The sequence below is a fragment of the Giraffa tippelskirchi genome, chromosome 1, assembly GCF_054371585.1.
Source record: "Giraffa tippelskirchi isolate mGirTip1 chromosome 1, T2T-mGirTip1v1.2.pri, whole genome shotgun sequence".
Taxonomy (NCBI): Eukaryota; Metazoa; Chordata; class Mammalia; order Artiodactyla; family Giraffidae; genus Giraffa; species Giraffa tippelskirchi.
Window position 1 is genome coordinate 181,589,178 of NC_137275.1, and position 24,039 is coordinate 181,613,216.

Here is a 24,039-nt window from a genome sequence, read left to right on the forward strand (position 1 = left end):
CACATATAAACACCATAAATTGCATTTTGTTGACCCAGACACTTCTGTTCTAAGGAATCAATCCTAAAAGAGGTAGTCTTATATTAAAAAAGCTTTCTGTACATGGATGTTAATCTTAGTATTGTCCCTAATGGAAAAAGAAAACTGAATACAGTTTAGCCAATAATAGGGGAGTTAACTGAATTAAAGGATGTTCAAATAATGGGACATTATGCAGCTATTAAAATTAAACTTACTAGGCGTATTTAATGACAGAGGAAAATACTTACTGTACAATGCTAAGTGAAAAAAGCTGGTTCTGAAACTTAGTATACTGTGTGGTCTTAACTATTTAAAAATAGATACATGCAAAAGCCCGGGAAGGAAATACCCTTTCTAAACCTCAGCAAGTGTGGCCTTAAAGTAGCAGAACCTTGGTGGTTGATAGGTTCCTAATATATGGTGGTGCTTCCACCAAGGGTGCTTCTGACTTTTCCAATGAGATTTTTAAAAATTTCTAAGAAGAGAGGTTGGGGCTTCTCTGGTGGCTCAGTGGTAAAGAATCTGCCTGCCAACACAGGAGACACAGCATCAATCCCTGGGTTGGGAAGATCCCCTAGAAAAGGAAATGGCAACCCATTCCGGTATTCTTGCCTGGGAAATCCCATGGACAGAAGAGCCTGGTGGGCTCAGTCCATGGGGTCACAAAACAGTCAGATATGACTTAGTGTCTAAGCAACAACAAAAAAGAAGAGAGATGGGGAGAGGGGGAGAAAGGAGAAAGGGAAAGACGAGCATGCAGCATTTCATCCTGGCATATAACCTGTAAAGATACATCACCCTAAGTGCCTGTGTCTGGAATCTGTGATGAGCTGAAATAGATACCCTGATTCCTCAGCAAATGGTTTAAAAACACAACAAAGACAGTAATAGGAGCACCCACTCTGAAGTATCTTTTGGATGATTTTGAATCTTAGACTCACCCAAGGTAATGGGTGAGAGGGACACCCACATCTGGCCCTGCCACACCCCTCTCTCTGTCTGTTCATGTGTATAATGGGGATGTAGACCTTCTCCCTGGGACGTGGTGAGAATCAAATGAGCTAATACCTGGAAAATTTTACCTGGCATGTGGTACATGCTCAACAAATTAGATATATAAAACTCCTGCATAAGCCTCCTCTGAAGATGAGCATAATTTCTGGAGAGAGAAGGGGACAGGAGGAAGGGGTGCCCAGTGCTCCACTGACATCTTGTTCTCTTTAGGGTGAAGCTGAGGAGGGGTTTCCTGGCCCCCCTGGACCTGCTGGGCCTACTGAACCCACGGTGAGATTCCTATCCATGCTTGTCAGGGTAGGGATGCACAAAACAGCCACAGAGGATTCTCCCTCTCAAGGGCCCTCCAGTCAGTGCAGGGCTCACTCCAGTACCAGGACTCTCTCCTGGAGCCCAGGAGTTTTATATTTATAAAGCTCCTTTATATCCTGTGCCCTGAAAGGCCCCTGGGTCCCTCACATCCCAAGCTGAACTTATCACCATGCTCCTAGGCCTGCTCTCCCTGCAGGGTTCCCCTGTTCTGGGAATGGTACCCCATCTTCCTGATCACCAAGAGAGAAGCCAGGAAATGCCCTCAAGTGCAACCCCCCCTCCCCGATCCAATCAGTCCCCAAGCCCCTCAGTCTAGTTGTGCAGCGCCTCCTCATCCCTTGGATGGTGACAGCAGCCTCCTAACCGTCTCTCCACCTCATGTCATCACCTCCCTTCTCTCACCCACATGCACACACCACCACAACATGCCCAGACTTAGCTCTAACCCCTAACCCAGATCCTCCTTACTTGATGATTGAAGGAGGCTTTGCCTGGTTCCCATCCTCAGGAATTAAGTGCCAGAAAGTTGTTTTGAAAGTTTCATTTTGTTCTTTGGAGGAATTTGATGACATTCAACAAGTAGACATTGAGTGCCTTCTTGGTGTCAGATCTCATGATGGACCCTGGGCACCCAGAGGTGTCTCAGGACTGGGCCGATTCTGGAGGAGTCCTAGCCTAGCGGCGCCGACAAATACACACAACTGAGCTTCAATGCCAGGTGGCCCTACGGCCAAATCCAGAGCTCCACAGAGGCTGGTGGGAACACAGAGCAGGAGAGATGAATTCTGTCTGAAAACGGGGTTGGGCAGGGCTTCCTGGAGGAGGTGACCATGGAACTGGACCTTGAAGGACGAGTAGGGGTTAGAAATGCAGGAAAAGAGGGGATGAGAGGCTGTGAAAGTGTCCTGTGTTTGAGCACTGGCCGTATGTTGGCTGCACAGCTGGGAGGGAGAGAAGAAGGAGGGCAGCTGTAGCAGGATCAGGCAAAAGAGCCATAAGGGAAGTCAGCAGCAGCAGTTATAGGGGCACAGAATACTGGAAAACTTTCAGTGACATGCCCATCTTCGGAGAGTGATGGTGAAACCAAGCCGTGGGAACTTTTTCTCTCTGCAGGTGGAAGAGGAGGCTGAGGGCTCCGGCCTGGGCTGGGGCTTGGATGTTGGCTCTGGTGACCTGGTGCACAGTGAGGAGCTGTTAAGAGTGAGTGTGAAGGGTTAAAAGCCCTGGTGTCGGGTGGCAGGGAGAGGGCAGCGTTCATGAGGATCCAGGAGGGGGACACAGGGACTGATAACAGATGAAACCAGCTTGGCCACTGTAGATGACTGCTGAGGCTGACGGTGGGCTCCTGGGACTCACTGTACTTCCCATCTACATTTATGTATGCTCGGCATTTCCATCTTTGGTCAGTTTTAGGTGAGTCTGACCTTAGTTTATAGTCAGGAGCCCCACTTTACACTTGCCTCATTCTCCTGGCAGCCTTCTCCAGCAGCTCTTCCACAGCAGGTATGCCCATCACCTCCACCTCTACCACCGGCTCTGCCCCCCACCCCCTTACCCATTACAGAGACCTGCTGGCCTCTTCTCTACATAGCATTTCACACTTTGATTTCCAGACCCTTCTCAAAACCCTCCCTACCCTGAGGCAGCCCCCTCTCTACCTCTCCAGACCACTCTTTCTGCCTCTTTGGCAACTCTTGCTCCCCCAGCCTCTTGCCCAAGGCTTGGCCCCCACTGGTCCCTCTAGATTTCCCCCTGGGAACACCTCTCCTCTCAGCTGAATCTCATGCATCTGTCCTCAGAGCCCCAACCTCATTCCATCCCTTCCTCTGAGCCCCTGTCAAGAATCCCCATCTAGAGGGCTCTGCTCAGCTGCTTTTCTGCCCACTCATCATGGCAGGGCTGGAAGGGTTCAGGACTCACTGGGTGAGTGGGACAGGACCCACTTAGAACATCCAAGCTGGTGGCATCAGCAAACCCAGCCCCAGGCTAAAAAGACTAGTACATTGCAGGGGTATTTTAATAAGGCTTAACAATAGGCCTTAACTCAGACAGTAAAGAATCTGCCTGCAATGCAGGAGACCTGGGTTCGATTCCTGGGTCAGGAAGATCCCCTGGAGAAGGGAATGGCAACTCACTCCAGTATTCTTACCTGGGAAATCCCATGAATAGAGGAGCCTGGCAGACTATATAGACCATGGGGTCACAAAGAATTGGACACAGTCACAACTGAGTGACTAACCCTTTCACTTTCTAACAGTAGGCAGTTTTGGACTAACCTCTCAGGTAATCAGAAAACTAAAGTAGAGCACCTCTGAGAATTCCAACAAATTGCATCTTTATTGTATACATACCTCTGGGGAGAAAACATGATATAATGGGCTTAAAAAGACTTGGGTCCAAATCTCAGCTCTTCTCCTAATTAGCTGTGTGTGTGAGCTCTTAAGCAAGTCACGTCTTCTCACTGAGCCTCAGTTTCCCCATCTTCTAAGGAGCAACACCAGTCTCTACCTGTAGGGTTGTTGTCAACAATGGAGTGAATGGAACATATTCATTTGTCCCCTCCTGCACTGTTTTTTAACAAGGTGTCTTTTTTTAGGGTCCTCCAGGTCCCCCAGGACCACCTGGCTTACCTGGGATCCCAGGAAAACCAGGAACTGATGTTTTCATGGGACCCCCTGGATCTCCTGGAGAAGATGGACCTACTGGTGAACCTGGTCCCCCGGTAAGCTACTGAAGTCATCACCCCCTCTCTGTACCCATGGGGCTTCCTTTAGCCAGGGAGGGGATACAGACTGCAGATTCCAGTGCTAAGGCTTATGACTAGGAGGTGAGCAGCTAGCTGGCATTTGTAAACAAAATCCTCCTCAGCCAAGACATTACTGTTACTAAGACTCCAGATAAGAAGCAACAGCCAAGGAAAATATCATCCTACACGTTGTTTCACTGCTTCATCTTAGTCTGTGTAGGAAATGCAGGCTCATGTAAAATCTTAGAATCGTAGTCCATCAGTGCTCAGCCTGGGGTGGGAGGCCCCAGAGACCATCTAGTCCAGCCCTGCCCCCAACTCCCCCGCAGAAGAGAAAACAAAACCCAGAGAGTGAAGGACACTCGTTTACAGGTGCACAGCCAGCAGTGGCCGAGCTGTGGCCAGGACGGTTGTTCCGCTACAGACTGACACAAGGCTTTAAACTCACCAGCCTCACCTGCTGGGTCTTCTCAGCTCTGGCCTCCTTTTCCAAAGAGGGTTTGTATTTGATACTTATCAAAGATATTGTAGGCTGATTGTCCTTGATGTTCCTCAGGGGCCTGAGGGAAAACCTGGACTTGATGGAGCCTCTGGTCTTCCTGGAATGAAAGGAGAGAAGGTACGGGGAAAGGGGGCGGGGTGTTGTTACATAGGGAAGCACCAGGCGCATCCTGCCTCTTTGCCCTCTAAACCTGACCTTGCCTCTGATCCCATCCTGTTCCTCCCTGCTGGATGTCTCTCCCCAGGGCTCTCTATACCCAAACCTGCACTCAGCATCTTCTCTCATTTACTCCTGCATGTTCCCAGCTTCCAAGAATGGCACTGCCAACCACCCAGTCACCTGGACTCAAAAGCAGAGTCTTCTCTAACTCCTCCCTCCTCTCCCTTTCTTGCCACCATCAGTCCGTGGCCAGGAGTGGCCAATCTTAAGTCCACATCTCTCACCTCTCTCTTTGCCCTGACCTGACATTCATTCTTCCTTTCCTACAGGGTGGCATCAGGCCCCTCACTGGTGCCCCTTCTCCCCACTTGCCAGTCCATCTTCCTCGAGCAAGCTCTCATCACTCACTGTCTTTCCACTGAGAAAGCACCATTGGCTCCCTCATGCCTGCAGGATGGAACCTTCACTGTGCGCAGATCTTTAAGTCCCTTCCTGACCTACCTCTTAGCTCCCTGCCCCTGCTCCCTCACACACCCGCCTCCAGGCCAGCCAGCCCTACTGAAAGGCTCCAGGCTCGCACAACCTCCTGGCCTCTGCGTGGGGCTTCCTTTCCTTTCCCTTTCCTCATCCTCCTAGGCCCAGTTCAGATCTATCCTCTGGGAAGTTCTCCTGGACATCTTATGAGTAGAAAGCACCCCTCCTTCCTCCACTTCCCTTTAGCTCAATATTGATTCTGCTGGGACCCCTCCAGCCAGGGACACTATAGCTGTTAGTTTACCAGTCAGCTCCCCACCCCACTCGGACAACCAGAGTAGAAGCACCGTCTGTGTCTCCTTAGAATCTAGCACAGGCTTCTGTGAGCAGTTTGATGAATCCTCCATTTCCGAGTCTCACACGCCTTCATTCTCCTCCTTCTCCATAAACCCATGTAATCTTCTGTCTGTTAAGCCCACTTGGTGCTGTGAGGGTGGGGTTCCTGCCCATTGTGTTCCTGGCCTGGTTGATGAGATAAGCTGTGTTCTGCAGAGGCAGACAATAAAGATAAGGTGAACTTCCTTCTAGAGATCTAGTCTTGAGCTTCACTGGGGTTCAGAGGAGGGAGGGTTCATCCACATGGCTAGGGGAGTGGAGACCCTCTGTGTACCCCACCTGGACAAAGCTGTGGGAAATGCTGACTCCCTAGACACCACCACCATCACTGAACTGAATTTCCGTTTTCAGTCAGCTCTCAAGTGTGTTTAATTGAAACAGTAACTCAATTTTCATGGAAAGCTCATTTCTCAGAAAGAGAAGAAACAATTGTTGAGTTTTACAGAACTCATTTTACATGGACCAGCTCTTTCATAAGAAATTAAAATTTGCAGAAAACATTACAAGACTTACTCTCATCTTCCCTCCTCTTCTTACCAGCTACCCTGCCCCTGCCCCACACCCCTTCCCCTCACACTTCTGCCCCCTCCACACCCCTCGCTGTCTGGTCTCAGACTGAAAAATGCCCAAGCCCACACCCACATCCGCCTGCAAACACCCGTGCAGGCACACTCTGCAGCTGCTCAGACACTCGGTCATACACAAAAGCGGCAGGCTTGCCCAGAATAATTGTGGCAGATAAATCACTTTTTTCTTCCTAGAATTTGCTATAAGATCTAGTTTATTGCCCTGTGTCTATGATGGTTTCTGGTCAAGGAAAAGCAGACTCTAGAAGGACTTGGAAATTTGCTTCAGGAGAGCTGAAGGGAAACCTTGTACGTGACACTTACCCACCACCCCCTGCCCCCTGCAAAGTAAACCAAGGAGAATAGTCTGAAGGTGAAATAACAACAAAAACACGCTAAAGAAAGTGAATAATCTCAGGGATGTAACACCACATAAAATCCAATGATACGTGGGATCCTTGACTCTCCTCCGATCTCTACTTCAATTTACATGCCTCCAATGCCAGAGGACTCATTTCCTGCCCAGGCAATGCTTTCCACGGCTAGGTGGACACTTGCAGGGAGGTCGTTCCTCATTGTTACCAGCACAGCAGCCTCTCTTCTCACCTGCAGGACACACAGACCAGTCTAGATAGTTGAAAACCCCGAAGAATAAGATTTGGTTTACTTGGCTGGAAATATATTGTTATAGGTAATCATTTTCAAATGTGAGATTGTCATCAAAATGTGGATGTCATTAAGAATTCATCAAATATATTATTCTGTGTTGAGTTTGATCATAGGAATACTCCATAATTTATTTTCCCCAAATTAAGATGAGCAGCCACTCTGAGATCTTTAGCCCATATAAGAATGGGCAGGGGATGGCTTGCTTTCTCATCTATAGAATGGTTCTGGAAAGGCTGCTGAAGAACTCACTGGAAATGGCTCTCTGAAAAATTACTGCTTTTGCACTGTAGATTCTGCCGTCTTCAGCACAGACCTAGGACTAATGGTTGTCATTCTTTTCCTTCTTTCATAATCTGACTAATACATGTTATTCTTCAGTCTCAAAAGGCACTGGGATGCCCAGGCAGAAGAGGGTTTACGTTTTGAAATTTTCTTCAGTGCCCAGGATTGCTGAGGACTGTTAAGCTCCCAGTAACTGGCTGTGAGTAATCTCACTGAGCTCCTGAAATGTCATTGCTGGCCACTGTAAAAGCAGCTTTTGCATGAGATATGTGAGGAATGCAAGTAAATGACCATCACCTTCCCTTTCTCCAACCAGTCCCAAATTGGCTTCGGTCAATTCTCTAAATCTTGTGTAATAAGGAACAGTGTACCCCTTCCCAAGAATCTGAGTGGTGAGCTGCTCTTAAGTAGAATCTAGTAATAGGTTTAGAGCTGTAACAGCTTGTTTCAATTAAACGCTATGATATTGGCTGGATTTCCTATTTTATATTTTCTTTAATCATCAAATGTATTTGGTACAAAATCTGAATTGTAGGCCTCCATGAAACCATATAGAACATAGTCGATTTTAATTATAACAAATTGAAGTTATCGGTGTAACACTGTATATAAAACCAGCAGACGTTGACAAGGCAGTAAGTAAGAAACCACAACTGAAAAGGTCTTTGATGTTCTATGATGAAGTCTAACATTGTCCTTAGCAAACCCAGCTACCATAATGAGCCAGAATTTTTAAAAGTATTTATTTATTTGGCTGCGCCAGGCATGTGGGATCTTCAGTTAGTTATGGCATGCAGGATCTTTTAGTTGTGGCATTCAAACCCTTAGTTGAAGTACGTGGGATCTAGTTCCCTGACCAGGGATTGAACTCGGGCTGCCTGCATTGGGAGCATGGAGTGTTAGCCACTGGACCACCAGGGAAATCTCCAGAATTTCTAATAAATCCTAAACCATTATTTTGCAACATGCAGCACTCCCACACCTGGTTCTTTCACAGTGTTTCTGCTGTAGAACTGGGCTCTCCATACCCCATCATCATATTCAGACTCGCAACTCTGCTGGTTGGAATTCCAAGACAGCGCATAGCCTCACCACACAGTTCTCTCACTGAGGAGTGAAGTATAGGTCTGCCTTCACCATTTAGTTATGGGGTCTTTGCTGATCCTTTAAGTTGGAGCTACCACTTTGACTCTGCCTATTCATGTACGTTACAATAACATAAGCTCTTCCATCCCCAAACTGATCTACTCATATTGCAAAATGGTGGTCACCAAATCTGTGAGCCAATGAAATGGGTCTGGATACTATCTCTTCATACCTACAAGCTGGATAAAATCATCTGTTTCTGAGACAGATAAATCAAGGTCTAACATACCTTCTGGAACTTCCTTTGAAACTGCTACAAGATGTACTCTTGATTTGAGAAGTCAGAAAGACAATTGAAAAAGTACAGTTTTTCACTGTATGAGCATCCTTTTCTTAAATGGAGTCAACAGTAATAATGTTTTCAGAGAATAGAGTCCAAAAATCAAGAGACTGGGCTAAGTTAACTTCTATTTCACAATATCTCTGACCGAGATTGGACTTATTACTGGAAAAATACATAAGGATGGTACTTCCTTCAAGGACAAATTGCACTGGATAGCAGACGATGGTGGCTGGCCACACCCAAGAAAAACAGACCCAGAAACTGTAGCATGCAGGTTGGGCAGCAGAACTGGAACCCAATTCTTCCTGTTTCTGCTCTGGATGTAAGATCACACTTAGTTCTTTCCAGGTTGGGTCGGCAGGCAGGGAAGCAACAGGACCCCATTTACCTCTGCTTCCTTCTGCAAGCACTCCTCTCCTCCCACCATCCCATAGAGTAGCTGGGTTCACTCTGCAGTTCTCTCTTTAAGTATGTCTGTTCTGTTATTCAACCTTTCTATAGAGTATTTCCTCTCAGCAGTTACATATCTTTGTCTCTAAGATCTCTAATTGATTTTTTTCTATAACCACTGTTCTTATTTCATAATAGTTTGCCTTGTTTCTTGGCTGTAATAATATCCTCCCTTTTCTCCCTGAGAGTATATAGTATTTACTTAGAGTCCTGATTGGTTCGTGTTCTTAGCTCTGTTTCCTCAGGAGACATTCCATGGTTGATGCTGTTCTCTTTCAGAGTGTTGCTTTTGCTCAGATGTGTGGGGTTTCTTGCTTGTGTGTTTATGCTTTAGAAATTGGAATCCCTCTTTAATCTGTTTTCTGCCTCTGTTTATACAAAGTACTGGTGAGTTGGGTGGTAGCTACTTCTGCAGGTTTTAGAACAGGAGGATTAGGATGTGCCTCAACAGCTGATCTTAGGTGTTTGGGGTACCCTTGGATCTCCCAGAGTCTGCTAGCCATCTGGGGCTCTGCCATATCCCTTTGCTTCAATAAATAACTCTTATTGTTCTTGTAGAGAAAATGGAAGGTGAGGGGAGAGGGGCAGGGCTCCATGGCTATCCAGCTCCAGAATGTCAGCTTCTCTCTATCAGAGCCGTAGTCTGCTCTTGGCTTCCACTCCTCCCTTACCTGATATTTTTTTCCCTGTGGTTTGTCTCCACGGCTGAAGCCTCTGGCTTCAGCTTCCCGTGTTTTCTCGTTGGCATTCCTCACTGTTTCAGGTTCAGTGTCACTCACCATCTTATTTTTGAGCATGACTGTTTTGAAACTATCCACTCTGTCAGTTCTGTGGATTTGATATAGGAAGAGGAGGAGAGGTTTAGGGGAAGGCGCAGCCTTAGACTGTGGCTTTGTCATGGTGTCGAGAGCCTTCTGTGTGGCCATGCAGTTTCTGGCTTCTTCTCTTGAGGGTGCTTGGGTGGTCTCCTTGGAGGTCCTCCAGCTGGGGGCCCCCGACTGCAGTTCTCTAATGTAGAGCAGTGTATGCTGTGGCTGACCACTCCTGACCATCAGCTCCCATTGGTCCTCCCCTCTGCTTTGAGCTCACAGCTGGCTCTTTACCTTGGGATCCACATCTAACCCCCCAGAAAACCTCTACTGTGGCCCCCATTGGTGGTGGACACATAAGCTGTTTTAGAGACCCTCACCCTCAAGTCTGGGGCTATTCCAGCCAGCTTTTGGTCTTTAGATATTTCCAGAAGAGAGTCAGCCATTATATACATATCTCCAAAGCACTGGGAATACATATCAAATTCTTGAAGCCCCTTTTTCTTGGCTTTGAGGAGGAGAGGCACCCCTTTATTTCCATCTTGGGAGGGTGGGGAGAGGGCCCACTCAGTACAATGACAGCTGTCCAGGGAAATCCTTCCTTTACAATCTTTCCCTGGTTCATCTTCAACTTCTGCTTTTCACTCTTGAGATAGGTAATGAACTAAATGGTTCAAAAATGGGTTTCACAAACTTTCAGCATGATCTGCCTAGCAAACCCACAATTACTGCAATGGGCTCAGGTTTGAGACATCAGTCAAAACTGCACAGGAAGAGTCCCATTTTAATGTCCTGTTACTTAAGTGTCTGTAATCCTGCATTTTCTTCTAAATATACCTAATGGAAGATATATTAATCGGTCATCATTTTTTTTTCAGGGAGCTAGAGGACCCAATGGCTCAGTTGGTGAAAAGGTAAAAAATGAAAAAGAAACATTTTCTCCTCCTTCTTCCTGTCTCTTTGGGTTTAGTATAATTGAACTGTTGGGCTGAATTACTAAACATGTAAATATCATGGATCAGAGAGCAACATCTGGATGGAACTGCTTGTGGAAGGCAGAACAGCTGGAGCTGGAGGAGAGTGAATAACCTGCCAGGTTTTCTCCTTTGTCACTCCCTCCACCCAAATGCATTCAATGAGCGCCATCAGCTTATCTCCAAGTAAAATGTCAACTGGCAAGACAGCTGTTTCTGTACCATTAAGCAGCACCAATCAGAGAGAATCCATCCATCTAATGAAGTTCAAAGAACAATTTTCTGACTCAGGTGTGAATGTTGTTCCTTCCATGAATGAAACCAAGACTAGATAGTCAGCCTGTCCCCTTCCTCACAGGGTGATCCCGGCAACAGAGGCTTACCAGGACCCCCAGGGAAAAATGGACAAGTTGGCGCTCCTGGGGTCATGGGACCCCCAGGGCCTCCTGGACCCCCTGGGCCCCCAGGCCCTGGATGTACAACAGGACTTGGATTTGAGGTATTTTCCTTCATCTCTGTGGTTGAAGAGCAACATACATTAGGATGACCAGAAAGGCCAGCTAACTGGACGCCACGGTGCTGCTGGTTCTCCACAGAACCCCAGCTCCCAGCACCACACCTGGCACGAGGAGGTGTCTGGGAGTCAGATTTGAAATTCTCCTTCTTCTTCCCACCCTAGGACACCGAGGGCTCAGGAAGCATCAGGCACTTACATGAGTCCATCTCTGGGCCAACGGCTTCAAGTGTAGGTTGACTTTTGAAACCTTCACTTTGAGGATTGTCATTGCTATCATGCTGGAGTGGGGAAGCTGTGGGGTGCCGTCCTGCTCTGTTACTTTCAATAATTCACACTCTCTGAGCCTCCAACTTCCAGTTGTGCGGTGGGGAGACCAAGTGCTCTTTACAGCTTGTTTCTTTGAGGAAGAGCATAGAGGTATTGCACAAGATATAATATGCAAAAACTTGAAAATTATCTTTCTCTCTCTCTCCCCAGTCCCTAACCATCAAGCATCTCTGCTTCATTGCCTCCTTTCTGCTGCCCTTTCAAGACTCACACTTTGCCCCATTTCAGAATCCCATGCTCCTAACAGGTACCGCTGCCCGCTACATCTTCCCCCAGGGAGGTGTGGTCCATCTTCTGCTACAATACTTCTCTCAAAAAGACCAGTCCCCAGGATCTCATTATGTTTGTCAAGCGGTACCCAGAGCTGAGCACACTAGTACAGGAGGAGCTGAGCCTCACGGAGGAGAGCATCACTGCCCCCTCCATGATTGAATAGGAAGACCTCCCCCACCCCCCAGATGCAGAGGGCTCTGAGGTTCAGGATCAAAGGACACTCAGCCAGTGCTGGGAGAGGACCTCTGTTCCTCTTGCTGTCTGAGATGTTCCTTCCTTCTGACTCTGTAAGGGGAATTTGCCCTTCATCTTTTGCTACCATTATCAGGGATAAAATCCTTGTGAGAGCTTAGGGAGAGATGGCAATATGGAAGGATAGATGGAAAGTGGGCAAAGTAAATAGAATAAAATTCAAAGAATATTTGTTTGTTTTGCCAGGGTCCCAAAGGAGAAAAAGGAGACCAGGGACCTAAGGTGAGGTCATAAATCTGTAGTAGGGGTGAGAGAAGTTTTCATCCCGGTTCTAGGAGCATTATCCATATACAGTGAATTTTTTCCCACTCTCACTGCTATATCCAGGGTGACAGAGGGATGGACGGAGCCAGCATTGTGGGACCCCCTGGGCCCAGGGGGCCACCAGGGCGCATCGAGGTCCTGTCTAGTGTGAGTATCACCAGGTCAGAGCATGGCTATGTGTTTTGTGATTTTGCTAAAGAGGAGGGAGGGTTGTCCATAACTTCAGCGCCTTCAGGGCTGCTAGTTATGCAGGGGGCTTGTAGCTGGCATCTGGTGTTGGAGTTTCCACCTGCCAGCATGGGCCATCTGTCTATGCCTATTATGATAGCTCTATTGTCTCACATAGTGTGTCCCAACCCTCTCTTCTGGTTGGCAGCATTTGCAGTCAGGAAAATAGGTATAACAGAGTTGTAACCAACAGGCAAGGAACATAAGCGGGGGAACCAGGGAGGAAAGATGGTTTAGGATATGAGAAATCAAGACGGATTTTCTGGAAGAAGTATCTTTGAGGAGGGACTTGAAAGCTAAGCAGGATTTACCAGGTAGGCGTGGAGGACTGGACTTCCAGAACTCAGGGGGTCGGGACTCTCAGAGCCGAAGCACAGAATAGAAAAGGCCCAGGGAGTTGATGGGCATGGGGGTGTGTGGAGAGTGATGGAAATTTGTAGAGAAGACGGATGTGGGCTGGGACCCAATCGCAGCCCACTGGACATTAGAACATCACATTTGTGAAAAATCGTGGCCCTTATGAGAGAAATTACATGGTACTGGTAAGATGACAGAAAGACAAAAAGTCCCAAATAACTGAAAAAAAAATGACTAGAGATTTTTAAGTATAATTCAAAAATATCAAATGTAGATAAGGATGTGGTGAAATAGAAAAATCTCTTTGCTGGAAGTGTAAATTGTACAGTCCCTTTAGACAGCTCTTTGACAGCCTGTTAATATGTTCATACTGAAAATTTTCACATGGAAAGACCTCCATGTCATATGATTGAGTAAAAAAAGCAAGTTGAAGAATAATACATATAGCCTGGTACCATTTATATAAAATAAGCACTTGGACAGATACACATAAAACACACACACATCCCCCAACAACACCATTTTCTGTGGGTATTAATATTATTATTAATTTATAATTATATATTAATAACATATAAATATAATATTGTTTCAGTCACTCATTCATGTCCAGCTCTTTGAGACCCTATGGATTGCAGCATGCCAGGCTTCCCTGTCCTTCACCATCTCCTTCACCATGTATATATTTTAAAGTATAAAAATTTATAAAATTTTAATATTTAAAATTATACAAGAAAGAAGACATTCATATACTGTGCAATTTTAAGATTAATCAAAAGAGAAAAGTGATAATGTGGCTCAGGGCCACCTTAAGAAGTGGGTGGAGTGTGTGTATTGGCAGTGGGCGGGTGTTGTCAGTGTCTGCCTGCATCTGCCATGCAGGGTGACTTCAGTTAAAGCCTCACTGCCAGGAACAAGGTGGAATATGTGCCACCCTCTGTCTCTTCGTCTGATTTTTCTCTTTTCAGTCTTTGACCAACATCACCCGAGGATTCATGAATTTCTCGGACATTCCTGAGCTCGTCGGGCCTCCGGTGTGTATCCACAGCTGCCCTGGAATGAGGGTCCTACCCAGATACCCCAGTTGAAACTAAGTTGGGTGGGTTTGGAATCTTTGGGCTCCTGAAGCACAGAGCTTAAGTGTCTCAAAGTAGAATGGAAAGAAAGCTTTGTGTCTCTGAGAAGTTGCTGCAACATTAATTTGATTGTGCTGGGAGTTTTGTCCAATGAAGTGGAAGCTTCCAGTCCCTTGCATCAGAAATATGTGTAATGGAAATCAGAGAATCATAAGTAACAAGTTAATTGACGTCTGAGCAATGCTTTGAGCCTGCTTTTATTTGCGTGGTCTCATTTCTCAGAAGGGGAGGAGCCTACTGCTAGTGGGGACACTGGCACATGCGGAGGGAATGTGACTGGCGTCAGCCCTCCTGGCCCCGTTTAGAGACCAGGAACACGAAGAAGCTACCTCATTTCTTCAAGCCCACAGAGTCAGTTTGTGACACACCAGGACCTCAGAGGAAGGAAGCTTCCTCCTGCAGCCCGTGTGGTAGATTCCCATTGCATCTTCTGCATCTGCTGGTGACAGCTGGGGAGAGAGGAAAGAGCTCTGGCCATGAAAGCTTTGGGTTCCCAGTCCCCAGTGGGGTTGGCCTGAACCCCTGCCATCCACATCCTGGGCAAAACTCAGCTCTCTCCCCAAGGCTCTTGCAATATATATCCTGAAACAAAATGTCTGAGAGATTCCTTTAGAAGCCAATGTCTCCTGCCGTGTGCCTCTGTTCGTGGGTCGCTTCACTGTCTCTTCCCTACATCTAATGGGGCTCCCTTTCCTTGATTTCTGCTAGAATCATCCAAAGCGCCCCAATAAGCAAACCCTAAAGCAAACAAGCAAAAGTCATTTCACAAAGTTTTCTTCTAATTATTGGAAGTTTAGAGCATTAGGTGGCTTAATTCTAAAGCAAAACACAGCCTAAGATCTAAGAATCGGCATCTCTGTTCTGAGTCCTTGGGCCTTGTCTGCCCACACCCCTTCTCTCTTTCCCACCCCAGGAATCTTCCTTCTGTCCCAATCCCTGTCCTTCTCTTTGACAAATCCAGGCCTTCAAGGGTATCTCTAAGGGAGGATCAAGATTTTCCTATTCAGATAGTTCCCTCCCAGTTGCACCCTTATGCTTTTCCACTCCACTGTATCGATTCCTGGGTTGGGAAGATCCCCTGGAGAAGGTAACGGCTACCCACTCTAGTATTCTGGCCTGGAGAATTCCATGGACTGTATAGTCCATGGGGTCGCAAAGAGTCAGACATGACTGAGCGACTTTCACTTTCATCACTTTTCGTATGTATATATATGTATATATAAATGTATATATATATATATTAGTATATAGTCCTTCATACCTGCTGCTTCTGCATCTACATATTCAACCAACCTTGGATAAAAAAAAGACTGAAAAAAAATCCAGAAAGTTTTAAAAAGCAAAATTTGAATTTGCTGCATGCTGGCAACTATTTACATAGCTTTTACATTGTATTAGGTATTATAAGTAATCTAGAGATGATTTAAAGTATATGGAGTATGTATATTGGTTATATGCTGACCATTTTATGTAAGGGGCTTGAGCATCTGAGGATTTTGGTATCCACAGGGGATCCTGAAACCCGTACCCCTCAGATACCCGGGGATGACTGTACATTGGGAAAGTTGTTGTCCTTCAGTTGTATCTCTGTATGTATATTCTGCCAAACTCGAATGCCTTTAATAGGTATGTGGGTAGCTGGGCTTGGAGGAAAAAGTGTCCTGGCACCATGTGGAGTGAACCACAAATTTTCTGTTTCCTAGAGCCTTTAAAGCAGCTGGCCATTTAAAATTCTCCCTTTCACTGAGGGAAGAGAACTGAGTCTCACCAACTGCCCCCACTTCTAACCCCAAATACCCCAGCACACCCTTGGGGTCCACTCCTCAGAGTTTGGGAACTTCTGAGAGTATTTGTGGAGGTCAAGCACTGCATTCATTGCCCCAGGGGTTTCTGAGGTCGGGAAGGAGGACGAGTGGTTGGGGGTGGGGGAGGCTGGGACTTACGGAGCCCAGAGTCCTGACTGGGGGTGCAGAGGCTCCAGGCTTCTGGACATTTCCTGGCTCCGTGCTAACTACCTGTGTGACTGCATGGTTCTTCCCCCTGTGGAATGGATCATGAGTCCCACTGGGTGGGGACATGCTTGGGCCTTTGGGAGGTGCTAGAGGAAGTGAGCCCCTGGAGGTCAGGTTCCTGCTGGCCTGGAAGTGCTGCTCCTGAGCTGCCTCTTTGTCTTTCTGTGTCACAGGGCCCCGAGGGCATGCCTGGGCTGCCAGGATTCCCAGTGAGTACCACGGTAGCATCTTCCTATGTGCCCTGTGGCTGTGTACATTCTGTTCCTCCCACCTGGAATGCTGTTCCTCTCCATCTGCACAGCTAAGCTCTAGTAGTTCTTGCTCATATAGCCTTTCCTACTTGCCCCTACCTGGAGTGATTGTTCCCCACTTTGAGTCCAAAATGGCTTTATTTTCACCTCTTTTCTGCCTTGAATAACAGTTATTTATGCCCCTATCCTTTTTTCCTCAACTGTACCATAATCAGCTTGCAGAGGGTTGGATCTTGTTCATCTCTTTCTAGCCTAGAGCCAGCCAGAGCCAGAGCTGGAGCCCACGGTTGGCTTCCTATAAATGCGAGTAGATGAATCAGTCATTTCAGGTAGCTGGAGTCAGAGTAGATCAAATTCCTAGAGAGAGAGGATGGTGGTGATGGGGGACCACAAGGGGGGAATCAGAGCCTGGAAGTCCAATAATTAGTAGTCTGTGTGCACCATGCTATGGGGCTTCTACCGTGGAAGGTAAAAGTGCATTTCCGTGTAGGAAGTGATCAGTTGAGTCTAAATGTTTGAGTCTGCTTTGAAGCCCAAGGCTCCAGAGTGAAATCTGCACCATTTCTCTGTTCTGAAAAGGCCTAAATGCCACTGGTGACATGTGTGCTCCTTCCAGGATAGATGAGGGAAATTTATCAAAAAATGTAATAGAAATTTGTCATTGATGGTAGAATTGTAAGTGGTTTCTTTTTCTACATTTTATATTTTCTGAGGCTTTCTATTTTTTTTAAAGGAGCATATGCTATGCTAACACTAAAAATACAGGAGAACTCGACATTAAAAAACAGGAGAGAGTGACAGCCACAGGGAAGATATCTTAGGAAGAGGAGGCGAGAACTCTGAGCTCCAGGCCCAGCTTGGCTGCTCCAAAACCAGAGCATGTTCCAGACACATTTGCCTCTGAATGACTGGTTCTGTGTTCCTGAGGGAGCCTTGGGCTCCTCAGAGGAGCCTTTGGGACCACTTGAAGAGTAAGGAGGGGGCCAAATAAGCAGGATCCAGGGCACCGACAAGGCTCCATTTGATGTATTTTTTTATATATTGGGCTTTTGTTTAAGACTTTACTTGAAAAAAGGGAATGAAAAGAGTTTCACTGCTAAAAAATAATAACAAATATTTGAGGGCCACTGCATTAACCCAGAAGAAAGGGACTTGTGAAAAGCTAAATTACATAAAAAGTGTTGAAACCCTTTTTTGGGGCAGACGTCTGGCTGTGTGAGTCATTGTCACAGATGTTAAGTGTCTGTTGGAGTTGAGACGAGGTCACCTCTGACCGGGTGTGCAGAATTTGGTTCTGCAGAGGGAATAGTGGAGGCAGTGTTGGGGGTTGGGAGTGGGTGCAGAGAGGCTAAGGGGACAGGCTCACCCCTGGTGGAGTGACAGGAGTGGAGGATGAGGTGCCGAGGCCAGCTAGGATCACTTTGGGTGTCAGACTAGGGTGTCTGGATCCCATTCCTTAGGTAGTGGGGAGCCAGAGAAGGGGTGGGAATCATGGAGGATGGATGATGGGGGAAATGGGCTGCAGGATGGCCTCAACGACCCATGGGCGACCAGAAGCAACAGGCAAGGCCACTTCAGTGATGCCCATTGGAGGAAACGATAGTTCAAAGAGAAATGGGGCCTCTAGGGCTCCTAACACTCAATGCTGTCTTCCTTCCCCCAGCCCACAATTTCCAGACCACTTAAAATTAGGAAAACATCGTGACTGTGACTTCCACTGGCACTCTGTGTTCTTTTACTTTGGGGGGAAAAAGAAAGAAACCTTTGTTTAGTTAAAACATTTTAATTTTAACAAACAACCAAATACTCTCCAATAATTCTTTCTAGGGCCCGAGAGGTCCAAAAGGTGACACTGGCGTACCTGGATTTCCAGGACTAAAAGGAGAACAGGTAAGAAGGGCCAGGTATGTGGGTGGGAGAATTTGCTAAATATTTCAAATGGGTTGAAAGTAGCTGTTAACTTTTTTAAAGTTTGAGATATAATTCACGTACCATAAAATGCACCCCTTTCAATTGTGAAATTCGGTGATTTTTAGTATAGTTGCAAGGTCATGCAGCCACTACCACTACCTAATTATAGAACATTTTCATGTTGGAAGAAACACTGTGTCTTGTAGCAGTCACTCCCCAGCTCTTCACTTTCATGATCTCAAGATTCCTCCAGGGTGCAGGTGCGGTGCATGGAGAAATAGGTTCTCGTTGGAAAGAGAACTCAGCCAACACTCCCCTGAATGCTCTTCCCGCAAGTTCTGTGCTCGATCTAATTGCCTCCGCTGGGCTCTCACATTAGAATGTGCACTCCCAGAGGGCAGGCACATCCACTTCCCTTTCTGTGGCTCCAGTACTTAGCACTGTGCCTGATACATGAATGGCACTCAAAATATTTGCTGGATGAAAGGATGTATGAGTAATGAATGCAATGAATGCTAACATTTGGAAATTCTTATTATGCTATTAAATTATTATGATTATTATAAGCTGGGGCATTCTGCAGTTGGTTAGCAGTCTTGCTCCAGAAGTTTTGGAATAAATATTTAGCATGCAGAGCATTTCCTGAGATTCCTAGGACATTGAAATGACCTTTGTTCCCTTCCACATTTGCTTCTTAGAATTGATTTCCCAGTTGGTTTTTATAGGTAAGGGGAGAGTGACATTTTCATAAACAGACTGCAGTGACTCTGCATTGGATTCATCTGTTCATCCACCCATTTATATACCCATCCTGCTTACATCCATTCCCTTTAATATACCAGCCAGGTTCCTGTGCTAGGCGCTAGGAACAGTGAGATAAGATGTGAGGAACAGACATGCAGAGAGCCACAGAGAGACCAGTTATTGCTGTAATGGAGGTCTGTACAAAGCCAGCAGGAGCAACCCTGAGCCTGCCTTGGGGTGTCAGGGAAGGTGGGTGTGTCTCTAAGAGAAAGGACCATTAGCTACTCTCTTTCCTTCCTTCCCGAACCATTTCACACTAGCCCCAAGGAAGTGGAGAGAGTCTCTAGTATCTGTTGGACCACGGTCCAGGGGGCGGAGGGTTCAGTGTGCTGGGTCTGAGTTTAACACTACATGAGACCTTATCTTGGGGTGCCTTTTGCTGCCTCGGGCCTGCAGAGAGGGTGTGGGGCCAGGGCAGCTCTGGCTTGTGAGGAGGCCTGGTCAAATCAGATCAGCTCTTGCCTTAAACACAGTTTTCCATGTGGTAAGGTCAGGTGGATCTAGAAGGACCTACTTGCCGTCCCTGCTCCAATCCCCTGCCACCTTGAAAACTGGGAAGAGCACCCAGACAGCTCTGCTCTGACCCCTGCGGCAAATGCACTTTCTCTTGCTTTACCTCTAATGCTTTTGTGCTTGCTTCTTCTTGCTGCTGGCGTGTTCAGGACTGCTTTTCCTCACCAGTTGAGTGGTAAGATCCAAATATCAGATTTGGGCATGGGGGACAGAGAGGAGAGGCTGCTCGGATTGCTTTGGCGCCATTGCCCTGGCTGCTTCCAGCCCTGTTGAAGGGAGACTTTCGTGTGGTCCAGCCCAGCTCTTCAGGGGCCAGCATTGAAGTTCGGAGCCAGAGCCTTGAGTGGCTCCTCTCCCTGGCCTTTTCTCTGGACATACATCTTCTTGGAAGCCTCCTGGGATGGTAGGTAGTTCTGCAGAGTGCAGGATTGGGGGCAGGATTCTGTGTCCTTGCCACCAATCTCCCCATCTCCCGTATGTCCCAGCAACTGAGATAACTTTGCCTGATCAGGTGAGTGTTTGTACAGGAGCCTGGAGCTTGGAGGCAAAATTCCACATAGAGACTCAGGACCCCTGTGTTGAGAGAGGCCTCCACTGTTCATGCTCTCATGGCTTTCCCAATTTTAGATATTTTGACAAGAATAAGGATTTTAGGGGAGAACAGATCTCAAGTTGAGCTGTTAGGAACACAAGCCACCAAATATATTAATGTTAGGAGCCAGAGATTCTTAGCGGGGAACACACAGCCAGAGGTGGGGTGGACCTTGTTGGGGCTGGTTCCTGGAGGATTAAGGTGGGGATACTGAGCAGGCAGCAGCAGGAGCCCTGGAGGGGCTTGCAAGACCCTAACCTGTGCTTTCAGACAGTAACTGAAGTACATGGAGGCAATAGACAATATTTAACCACTTAGGAGGCTGTGCAATATTTCAGCAAGAGGTCATGTTGGGGCAGGAGGGTTGGAGAGGTGGTTTGAAGGCCAAAGAAATCATGGCGGCAAGCTTCTGGATAAGGTGGCGAGGCAAGGCCCAGCTTCATCGAAAGGTTCTCTGAATTACAGGGTGAGAAGGGAGAGCCGGGTGCCATCCTGACAGGGGATGTTCCTCTGGAAAGACTGAGGGGCCAAAAGGTAATTATTCCACCAGACCCTGAAAGCACATGTCTGCTTCAAATCCCATCTTTGTTTCTGTTGCTGACTGTGTTCATCTGAGTGACACGTCTTTGTCTCCCTGTTTTAGGGTGAACCTGGAGAGCATGGAGCCCCGGGACCAATGGTAAGCCGAGCATATCATCCCTAAAATGGGATTTGAAGCATTTATCGTACTTTGGCTCAACTAGATTGAGTTGTGAAAATAAAAATGATATGGCAATATGTGTGTGTATCAATGTATCAAGGATAGGCTGACTGCGATTAAATAAAATCTCAGTGGTTTAGCACAGTCGTGGCTTAGTTCTGACTTTTACAAAATCCACTGTGGTGGTTGCCAGTTGGGTATCTCCCTTCCAAGCAGGAACTTGGGAACCCATGATGCTTGTGTCCTGTGACTTTGCTGTCTGGTGGATTCAAATTCACACTGGCATCTTTCGGCTGACAGGCCAAGCTTGGGGAGGGGACAGATCATGGAAGATGATAAACTCTACCTCTGCCCTCCACTGATTGAGGAGGCAGTGGGGTGGGTGGTAGGGGACCTTGGTCAAGCTGCATGTCCAGAAGGAAGCGAGGAAGCAGATGGTGGTGAGCCCCACAGTTGTACCATGAGTCTTGCCAGCTACAGATTACCATTGCCCAGGCAACCCGGGCCTTTTGGCTTCTGGTCTTAGATCTGCTGCTCATTTGCTGTATGACCTCAGACAAGTCCTCTTCCCTCTCTGGGCTTCTGTTTTCCCATCTACAAGTGAGGGTGTTGACTGAGTACTAAATGACATGATTGGGCCTTTCTTGGTTTACTGCTGCAGGAACCTATAACTTATTCAGGCTTCTTAGCAGTTTTAAACTACCAGTTCTCTCCAGATGAACCCTAAACTTTCCCATCATATATTTCTCCTTAAAGAACAAAGAAAACTCATGCAACATCCACTATGGGTTGGACAGTGATGCTTCAACACAGGTCATCTCATTTAATTTTCACCACCCTGAGTGGCGAATGTCAGAATGCCCATTTTATAGACCAGGAAACTGAGGTCAAAGAAGTTAAGTAACTTGCTCACTGCCACACCGCTTGTTAATAACAAGCGGGGATTTGAACCAAACTTGTCAGAGTCTGTGTCCTGGTTTTTCCCAGCACACCTCACTACCTCCAGTGAACACCTTCATTCTTCTGAAACATTTGGGGCTGGGGAATTGCACACTGGGATTTGAATGTGGGATTTGTTTGAAGCTGGATCTCAGGACTGGGGAGAAAGGACCTCACATTGCTCTAACAGGCACGTGTCCTTGGTGAATGGTGCGTAACCTCCAAGGTGCATCCTTCAAAGGACTTTCTAAGGCCTTTGGTCCCTTCAGTTCAGTCGCTCAGTCCTGTCCTACTCTTTGCGACCCCATGGACTGTAGCAAACCAGGCTTCCCTGTCCATCACAACTCCCAAAGCTTGCTCAAACTCATGTCCATCAAGTCAGTGATGCCATCCAACCATCTCATCCTCTGTTGTCCTATTCTTCTCCTGCCTTCAATCTTTCCCAGCATCAGGGTCTTTTCCAGTGAGTCAGTTCTTCACATCAAGTGGCCAAAGTATTGGAGTTTCAGCATCAGTCTTTCCAATGAATATTCAGGACTGATTTCCTTTAGGATGGACTGGTTGGATCTCCTTGCAGTCCAAGGGACTCTCAAGAGTCTTCTCCAACACCACAGTTCAAAAACATCAATTCTTCTGCACTCAGCTTTCTTTATAGTCCAACTCACATCCATATATGACTACTGGAAAAACCATGGCTTTGACTGGATAGACTTTTGTTGGCAAAGTAATGTCTCTGCTTTTTAATATGCTGTCTAGGTTAGTCATAGCTTTTCTTCCAAGGAGCAAGCATCTTTTGATTTCATGGCTGCAGTCACCATCTGCAGTGATTTTGGAGCCCAAAAAATAAAGTCTGTCACTGTTTCCATTGTTTCTCCATCTATTTGCCATGAAGTGATGGGACCGGATGCCGTGGTCTTAGTTTTCTGAATGTTGAAGTTTAAGCCAACTTTTTCACTCTCTTCTTTCACTTTTATCAAGAGGTTCTTTAGTTCTTCTTCACTTTCTGCCATAAGGGTGGTGTCATCTGCATATCTGAGGTTATAGATATTTCTCCCAGCAATCTTGATTCCAGCTTGTGCTTCATCCAGCCCAGCATTTCACATGATGTACTCTGCATATAAGTTAAATAAACAGGGTGACAATATACAGCCTTGACATACTCCTTTCCCGATTTGGAACCAGTCTGTTGTTCATGTCCATTTCTAACTGTTGCTTCTTGACTTGCGTATAGCTTTCTCAGGAGGAAGGTAAGGTAGTCTGGTATTCCCATCTCTTGAAGAATTTTCCACAGTTTGTTGTGATCCACACAGTCAAAAGCTTTGGCATAGTCACTAAAGCAGAAGTAGATGTTTTTCTGGAACTCTATTGCTTTTTCGATGATCCAACAGATATTGACAATTTGATCTCTGGTTTCTCTGTCTTTTCTAAATCCAGCTTGAATATCTGGAAGTTTGGTCCCTTAAATCAGTCAGAATGTATGCCCTGGAGAGGCATCCTTGGTCCTAGCTGCAGGCTATGGCAGACTGGGAGAGTTTTGTGTTAACCACTGGTTAACCACTTACTAGGGCTTCCCAAATGGTGCTAGTGGTAAAGAACCCACCTGCCAATGCAGGAAACATAGGAGACTTGCATTCCATCCTTGGGTCAGGAAGATCCTCTGGAGGGGGCATGGCAGCCCACTCCAGTATTCTTGCCTGGAGAATCCCATGGACAGAGGAACTGGGCGGGCTACAGTCCATAGGGTGGCCAAGAGTCATACACAACTGAGTACTTGACATACATAGTCTGTCTCAACACAGTCTATTTGACATTTTTTCAGGGCATGGATGAACATGTTATTAGAGCAGAAAGAAGTGGCTTTTTAGGTCCCTGGGTTAAACCAGTCGTTCCCCTGGGAGACAGGACAGACCCAGCTTCAAAAAAGAGAGGTGTCCACTGGACATAGAGCTTGTTCTACGAGGGGATCATGCATTGTATGCATCCCAGGCACTGGAAGGCATGAAGGCTCCTGCAGGAAGGTGGAGCAGTGTCTCTGGGAGCAAGGGGACACAGAAAGCCAGCACTGGAATGAGGTCCATGGGCAGGGGCTTATCTGGTGAACTGGGATGGCAAGCCAAGACTCTGGTCATTAGGGACAGATGGGAGCAAGGCAGGAACCAA

The 24,039-nt window shown here is 46.8% G+C and overlaps 1 protein-coding gene across 9 annotated transcripts in view; it reads left to right on the plus strand.

Moving 5' to 3' along the window:
- COL15A1 (collagen type XV alpha 1 chain) overlaps window positions 1-24,039 on the plus strand; it is a 102,488-nt gene that overhangs the window by 57,038 nt on the left and 21,411 nt on the right. For all 9 annotated transcript variants that reach the window (XR_014060097.1, XR_014060096.1, XM_081512036.1 and 6 more), the window contains 14 exons: window positions 1,246-1,305; window positions 2,461-2,547; window positions 3,944-4,069; window positions 4,650-4,712; window positions 10,708-10,743; window positions 11,162-11,302; window positions 11,483-11,548; window positions 12,359-12,394; window positions 12,500-12,583; window positions 13,990-14,055; window positions 16,343-16,378; window positions 18,248-18,310; window positions 20,706-20,774; window positions 20,884-20,919. Coding sequence is in view for 7 of the 9 variants with exons in the window: in XM_081512036.1 (XP_081368162.1) it covers window positions 1,246-1,305; window positions 2,461-2,547; window positions 3,944-4,069; window positions 4,650-4,712; window positions 10,708-10,743; window positions 11,162-11,302; window positions 11,483-11,548; window positions 12,359-12,394; window positions 12,500-12,583; window positions 13,990-14,055; window positions 16,343-16,378; window positions 18,248-18,310; window positions 20,706-20,774; window positions 20,884-20,919 (969 nt within the window). In the remaining 2 variants the exon portion in view is untranslated. The remainder of the gene's footprint in view (window positions 1-1,245; window positions 1,306-2,460; window positions 2,548-3,943; window positions 4,070-4,649; window positions 4,713-10,707; window positions 10,744-11,161; window positions 11,303-11,482; window positions 11,549-12,358; window positions 12,395-12,499; window positions 12,584-13,989; window positions 14,056-16,342; window positions 16,379-18,247; window positions 18,311-20,705; window positions 20,775-20,883; window positions 20,920-24,039) is intronic.